At 42.7% G+C, this 7,716-nt stretch overlaps 1 protein-coding gene across 1 annotated transcript in view; it reads left to right on the top strand.

Moving 5' to 3' along the window:
• Nucleotides 1–486: 486 nt before the first annotated feature.
• IPCEF1 (interaction protein for cytohesin exchange factors 1) overlaps nucleotides 487–7,716 on the top strand; it is a 43,599-nt gene continuing 36,369 nt past the window's right edge. The window contains exons 1-3 of the mRNA XM_059831108.1: nucleotides 487–510; nucleotides 6,495–6,531; nucleotides 7,196–7,365. Coding sequence (XP_059687091.1) covers nucleotides 487–510; nucleotides 6,495–6,531; nucleotides 7,196–7,365 — 231 coding nt within the window. The remainder of the gene's footprint in view (nucleotides 511–6,494; nucleotides 6,532–7,195; nucleotides 7,366–7,716) is intronic.

Raw genomic sequence — 7,716 nt, 5'->3', positions numbered from 1 at the left:
AGGCAAATCACATAGGGAGCTGCCTATTAGTGGTGTATGCCAAATGAAATGACCTGAACGGTCACCTAAATGGATAACTAGTAACTTTGTGTGTCTTTGGAAAATAAACACTAGTGTCTACTGTTGGACTGCACAGAATTTGGTCTCCAGAACAGAAAATTGCAATTCATTATAAAATGGGTTTATGCTGTTTATTTCACAGAAAAGCTTGGATAGCTTTGCGTTACTGTTCCTTACCACTCGTTGACTTCTAAATCAATAAAATCAGTTCATGTAACATAGCATTATCTTTGGGAAAGGTCTTTTTTTTTTTTTGAGGGGGTGGCTGGAGTGGGGAGGGTAAAGTTGGCAGGTCAAAGCATCTTAACACATTTTTTTTTTACTCTACTGCCAAAACTTGTTATATGAAAATATAATACAGGACTTAGTTAAGTAAACAAAACTTTCTCTTTTTACAGCTTTCCCACTAAGATTTTGAAACCATTCATGGAAGCTGATGGCAATGCTTTTGTGAGTATAATTGAAGTTATGCCAGAGTTACTGATCAGCTGAAGAAGTTGTATGTTGGGGTTGTGTCCTTGTGATCATAGAAGACTGTGGACAACGTCAATATTCAAACAAGATCTTGCTTATGGGCCAGACTAAGTGGTGAGATTGCCACAGGCTGCCCCAGTTCTGCTCTAAGGATGAAATGAAGTCTATTGCATGGGCCTGATGCCAGGGGTGCCCTCACTTCCAAGTCCTACCCCTCAATAGATGAAAAAGCAGTAACTTAGGATACAAGAGCTTAGCAAAGGATTTTCTTAGCCACGTATCTGTCTAACCCTTGAGAAGCTTAAGGAAAGTACAGCTCTGTAGAAGATAAACTGTTGATCGCAGCTGCCTTTGGTGCCTCTCAGACTCATGCATTGTGAGTCCGGTCTTCAGTATTAGCCCAATGCCCCTGCTTTTGCCTGTAGAACAGTTATTTTCTTTCCCTCAAAACAGCCTCATACACCTATTTCACCCCACATTTTTTTTCCTGGGGAGTTTGCAGGCTGCAAGCCCCTCAGTCTCTAAGCAGAAGCATCCCCTGAGATGATGATCCTCGACTGCTCCTGGCAGCTCCCCAGAGGGATGCTGCCCACCTGAGTTTGATTCCCAGAGACGATTGTTCAAGCCCACCCATTTGGAAAGGAGGCTGGAAACATGTAGCCCCCATGCTATATATTTGCAAATCATTGCTCTCAGGCAAGGACAAGGTAAGGGGAGCCACAAGGGTGTGGGCCTGAGGAAGCTCTAGCAGCTTCTAATGATTGTGATCAGCTGCCCCTGGCTCAGGGTGCCTGGAGATTTTGATGCAGCTACCTCTGCTTAGGGAGGCACAACCATCCTTTAACTGGTGGTGCTTGGGAGGGACCTGTCTAAGAGCCAGGTTCAGAGCACAGCCAACAGACCCAGCAGTTTGTGCATCAGGGTGTGAAGAAGGAGCGAACTAAGGCGGCCTCAGTTGAAATTGTGCTGCTGTAACAGTCAGACATGGTGGTAACAGGGCAGTTTCCCCAGTGGATGTGGGAGCAGCCGTCCCGTGCTAGGGCAGAGGCTTCCACACAGACTGAGCTTCAGATGGCGGATGCAGCCATCCAAGTCCCAGGCTGCAGGAAGTGCCTGAGACCTCTCTCTGAGCCGGGAGAGATGCCCCTCTGCCCAGCAGGAGGTGCGCCATCTTGGAGGAGCTGTGCTGGCAGGTGGAGGAGGTATGGGAAGAAGTGGAGCAGGCTGTGCAGCATCAGAGAAAATGAAAGGGAGATAGATAGGGTCTCCTCTGAGACACAACAGCTTGAAGACCCTCAGTCCCCACCTGCAATGGAGAAGCAGGCAGTGTCTACCCCCACTATCAAAGTAAGCGAAACCTCTGGAGAAGGGGAAGGATGGAAGTTGATGACTTCTAGTACCAAGAGGAAGGCTCCTGCCCCGACTAAGAACTTGCAACTGCAAAAGAGTTTGACTGTCCTCAAAATTGAAGAGGACTCAGATGTGCCTACTAGCAAAGGATCTGGTTCACTCAACCGTAAACCATGCAAGGCTACTAGGAAGAAACAGTCATCGCAACGGCTGACTTCCTGCTGTGGGGGACAGAGGCACCCACCTGTAGGCCCGACCATCCATCTAGAGAGGTTTGCTGCCTGGCAGGGGCCAGGATCCAGGACTTTGTGGAGGGACTGTCAAAGCCTGTCTAGCCCTCTGACTTCTACCCCCTATTGTTATTCCATGTGAGCACAAATGATACTGACAGGGGAAACCAGTATACGCTGGAGGCCTCCCAGCTGGCAAGCAGCTTTGCAGAAAAGGACCTGGGAGTCTTGATGGACATCAAGTTGAACATGAGCCAGCAACGTGCCCTTGCTGCAAAGAAGGCGAATGGTATCCTTGGCTGCATTAGACAAAGTATTGCCAGCAGGTCAAGGGAGGTGATCCTCCCCTTTATTCAGTGCTGGTGAAGCCACGCCTGGAGCACTGCGTCCAGTTCTGGGCTCCCCAGTACAAGAGAGACATGGACGTACTAGAGAGAGTCCAATGAAGGGCCAGAAGGATGATTATGGGACTGGAGCATCTAATATATGAGGAAAGACTGAGTGAGCTGGGACTGTTTAGCTTAGAGAACAGGCTCAGGGGGATCTTATTAATGCATATAAGTGCCTGAAGGGAGGGTGCAAAGAAGACAGAGCCAGGTTCTTTTCAGTGGTGCCCAGGGACAGGACCAGAAGCAATGGGCATAAACCAAAACACAGGAGGTTCTGTCTGAACATCAGGAAACACTTTTTAATTGTGAGGGTGACCAAGCACTGGCATATGTTGCCCAGAGAGGCTGTGGAGTTTCCATCCTTGGAGATATTCAAAAGCCATCTGGACATAGTCCTGGACAACCGGCTGTAGGTGTCCTCGCTTGAGGTGGGAGAGTTAGAATAGATGACCTCCAGAAGTCCCTTCCAAGCTCAACCATACTGTGATTCTGTAGAAAAATAGGATCTCTAAACTGACAGAAGTCTCCCACTGAAGTTGTCACTTCTCTTGTACATTTTTGCTCATTGGGCGAGCCTGCCTGGCACAGAAGTGTCTGTGAACAACACTTAGTTGTACAGCTCCCCTTGCAACTGATTAATGGGTGTATTTGCTGAGTGGTGGTGTAATGGATATCAAGCTTGAAGCCTGCATTGTCCTGCAGGATCGCTATCCCATCCTGTTCAGCCCTCAGGTCTCAGTAAACTGATGAGTAAACAAAAACCTACCAAAAAAGATTAAAACCTACCCTGTATTGCCAACCTTGCACAAAAATGATGACCCTCCTAAAGTTGCAAATAACTGTAATGTTTTGCATTTATTTCGGTGCTTTCTGAGGATTATTTCTTTGGGATTTTCCCTGGTAACAACAAGAGCTAGAAATAGATCTGATTTCTTTGTTTGTTTGTTTTTCAGTTGAACCTGTGCTAATGAAATAAATCATTTGCCATCAGGAAATTGAGCTTTATGGAGAAACATCCACCATGGTCAGAAGCATAGTAAAATCATGACATTAGGTTCAGTTTCAGATTGTTCCAGTGACTATGTCTGGTAGTACCAGTACATTCACATCTGAAACTGATGTTATGCCCCTGTTCGGTACCATTGGTTTTCCTGGTAATAACTCTGCCTTCCACAGTTTTCTTTGTTTTCCACTGGTCTCCCATTAGGAGTGAAATTAAAAGTATCTCTTAATCAATGTTCACCCAGGTTCACTGAAGTGAAAGATTGTTGACTCTCATAAGCCAGTTTTCAGAGGAGGAAACTTAAATTACTTCTTGAGGAAAGGTTTGCCACTGGAGACTTGCTAATGTGTTGTATTCTCATGGAAAACTGAATCCAAATCCTGCTAGTGAGGCATTTTATGCATTTTGTGGTAGTTTTTCTATTTTCTATCGGTTTAAGATGAAAACAGTTTCACTGAAAACTGTTTATTTCATAAAATTAACTATATGACCCCAAACACGGGTGCTTTGGAGAAAGAGGTTGCTTTTGTTTGTTCATAAATCAACAAAATTTGAGAAGAAAATTTTGTGAATAACAGTGGATTTTATTGCTGCAGTCTGGGATTAGAGGTTTCTCTCGTGCAAAGTAAACCAGATAATTTTTATAAGATGATGCTGGGCTTCTGAACAGCACTAAAACATCTAAAAGTTGCTGAATTCCAGGTTTAGGATTAATTTGTTGAAAATTTACTTCAGCTTTCAGGAATACTGGGAAAGAAAACTAGAAATTTATCTTAATTCACAAAATCTTACTCAGCAATGATTTTATTACAGATTTATCACTGATTTTATCCAGGCAAATTAAACCCCGTGCTGGCTGGGAAAGCTTCCCTTTCTTCCCCTGTTAATTTCCCAACTCATCCCACAAACTATGGAGAGATGGGGATCCATCACCCCTGTCAACCTGCAGCAGGATACCATCATTGCTGCTGAATAATAAACACACATTTGTAAACTCTTTTTGCTACCCTGAGCTCTTACTAGGTAATAATTTTTTCCTCAGTCTGTATATAAAGTGGGCCCTAACAGATGATTTACATAATATGGATATTAACCCTTTCTTGACAGATGAGCCATAGACCATGTTGTTTTGCTTTAGATCATCAATAAGGTTAGTGGAAAGATCTACTTCTTCCTCCGTTGTTTAGAGAGCCACATCCTGTGTCAGTATTGCTCTTCTTGTTTTACAGCTTTGTGTTGGTTAAAGATGAAATGAACCCACCGTAGTATCATGGCAAAGATGTGATGTTGCCCCACTACATAGGTTTTGTGCAAGGAGAGCTGATTCACATTTGGTTTTCTTAATATCACTTTGGGTAGCTCTAAAGGAAAGTAATTAGTGTGACTGCATGACCCATTGATTCACTAAGGCCATATATTATTTCCACATGTCCTAAACAGGGCGTTACTTTCTTTGGAATGAAGACACGAAGGGCGGCCTGTATAGGATGGGGAACTAGCAGGGCCTCCAATAGAGCCAGTGTGTTTTCTCATTGCTTTTCTTTTGTCTGTTGTCATGGAGAACAGTCTGAGAGCGAGGCAGGCAGTAGTAGAATTTAAAGGAAAAAAGGAAAAAAGAAAGCAGGACTCTGGGATTATTCATTCCTGGTAAAGCTTCCCACAAGTGTGATGTTCAGGTCATCTCAAATAGGCACCAGATAAGCACATGACTGTGATATGCCGTTCTGCACTCTGATACGTGCTCAAAGATCACTGGTTAGAGAAAGTTCTAGCTCTTGTAAATACTGGTGGCAGTGGTCTCTCCTATTACTCTTTCCAGATGGTGTAGCTTTAGTCACCTTTAATTCACCTGTGAGAAGAGCCATCAAATCCTTCAAGAAACAGGGTTTTGTTTTCCTAAAAACCTGGCTGGCTAGGCAGAGGGGCTGCATTAGGGATGTTCATAGCGTAGCTCTGCAGCGGATCAGGTAGCTACTGACTTTGCATAGAAACATTGTGGCTGAGCATATTAAATCATATGTCACCTTATCCAGCGTTTGTCATCCAGAGGCTTCAAAACCTTCCTAAAAATAGAAAAAGGTGAATGCTTTTGTTCCCATACTAGAGATGGAAAGGTTGAGGCAAACAGAAGTCAAGTGCTTTGTCCACAATCACATGACCAACCAGGCTGGCTGGGGAGAATTTACTCCAAAAGTGAGACCTTACATTTCTAATGACCTCTTTTTCACTCTGTGGTCTTCTGTTTTAGTTTCATTTTCTATGTGTTTATGTGGGATGAAATATATAGACTGCAAATGAGTAAATATAATTCAATTGTGTTATTTTTGCAGTGACTAAAACTCTCATATATGGCATGGCAAACTTCTGGCATATTTATGTTTTACGGTTTGGATAATCTGCCAGGTTTGTGTGATTTTTTTTTTTTTTTTCTTTTTTGAGAAATATTGTGCAACTCTTACATGGGGGAAATACATTCTCTGCACTAAATGAAAAAAGAGGAGTGGAAAATCCAATTTTTTTCTTTTTCAGGATTTCTTAGTATGAGCTAAACAACAATCAGACACGTGGCATGTATTTTTCATCTCCCCATGTTTGTAAATCCGCATTGTGGAGTTTAATGAAGCATTGAAATGCTGGAGTTTTAACTTCTATTTTTTAACTTCTGAACACAGAATACAATTCAGGCAAACACATAGCAAAGTAGAAGCTGCCCGTGGGTGTGAAACAGGAAGCACTAGTAGATAGACACATGTATAATAGAGTTACGTTTGCTCTTGCTCGACTAGATATACATCAATTTTAATTAACACGTTTTATGCTTCAGCTACTAACGTCCCTTCAGCAGTGAGTGGGTTATGCATTTCCATCCTGCATATACCACCAGCATCACCACCACGTCCTTCTCTAGCTTCCCCCTCCCCTTTCTACACAAATGTTGCAACACAATCTGAAATTTCCTCTTTTCTTTCCTTCCTGCATTTCTTACAGGTTCCCTTGCGTCAGAAGACAAAAAAGAAAAGTCAAGGTAATGAGAGATTGTTTTTTCTTTTCTCTTCTGGTTCCTCTTTTGTTATTTTCTTAGTATGTCTTATTCTTGGGAGGGTGAGGATTTTATACTGCTACTCAGGTGGTGGAAGGCTGCTTTTTAACTCCACTGATTCTTGCACCGATTCTGAGAAAAATGACAACGGGCTGTTCCTTTGGACTAAATCCTTGTGGTATGCTAATTGAATCAAAGCTGGAAATCAGTGAGGTAGAATCAGCTGCCTGCATATACACACACTAGCGGTTTTCATGTACTTGGCATAATAGTTTTCTCTAGCCGACTTAAATAGATGTATTCTTCTCAGTGCAGCTGTGTGAAGGGAAATATATGCATGCTTCTCTTAAAAGGATCAAAGGATATATTTTGTAAATTAAAAAACTCGTGTATGGTTATCTTAGCATTAATTAGTGTCTGCATTACCTATAGCTTATTATTTTGTTTCTGCACATCAGAATGCCTTTCAAATGAATGTGTGTTACTTTCACAGCCGTTATAAAACTGAACGACTTCTAAGTATATTTTAAGATATGCTTGGAAGACTCGCTGAGATTGCTAAGTAAGGTTGGTATCTTTAATTGGCAGCAACATCTTTCCTGGTAATGCACTTTTAAACAAGGAGAACACTGTATTTTTAATGGCACAGGGTTCTTTATAATGAGTCGGCGGAGGATATCGTGTAAAGAGCTGGGGCAAGCCGATTGCCAAGGATGGCTCTACAAAAAGAAGGAAAAAGGAGCTTTCATTGGCAACAAATGGAAAAAGTTCTGGTGTGTGCTGAAGGAGTCATCACTGTATTGGTACAGCAGTCAGCTGGTGAGTACAACGTCCATTCAGCTCTGGGTGTCGGACCAAGAGCATCTGCTGGGACCGAAAGAAGGGGAGCTGGGGTCACAATTTAAAGGCACCCTGGAGAGGTACAAATGACTGGGTTTATTTCTCAACCCTGACATTTCTTTTAGTCTGGGAAATATCTATGTGAATGTGAAACATGCAGAAAACTATGTGTTTTCTAATTCAGTAAGCATTTGTGAAATGTTAACTTGCTGTCTGTTTTGCCCTTTAAAGAGCTGCTCTTCGCAGATGCTGGTGGCATTTGAATTTGGGAAAGGTTTTCCTGGGTGGGCATTTTGTAGACACTTGCTATCAAGACTCAAAACAGGAATG

This window comes from Gavia stellata, chromosome 2 (genome assembly GCF_030936135.1).
Source record: "Gavia stellata isolate bGavSte3 chromosome 2, bGavSte3.hap2, whole genome shotgun sequence".
NCBI lineage: Eukaryota > Metazoa > Chordata > Aves > Gaviiformes > Gaviidae > Gavia > Gavia stellata.
This window is presented reverse-complemented; position numbering and strand designations above follow the sequence as displayed.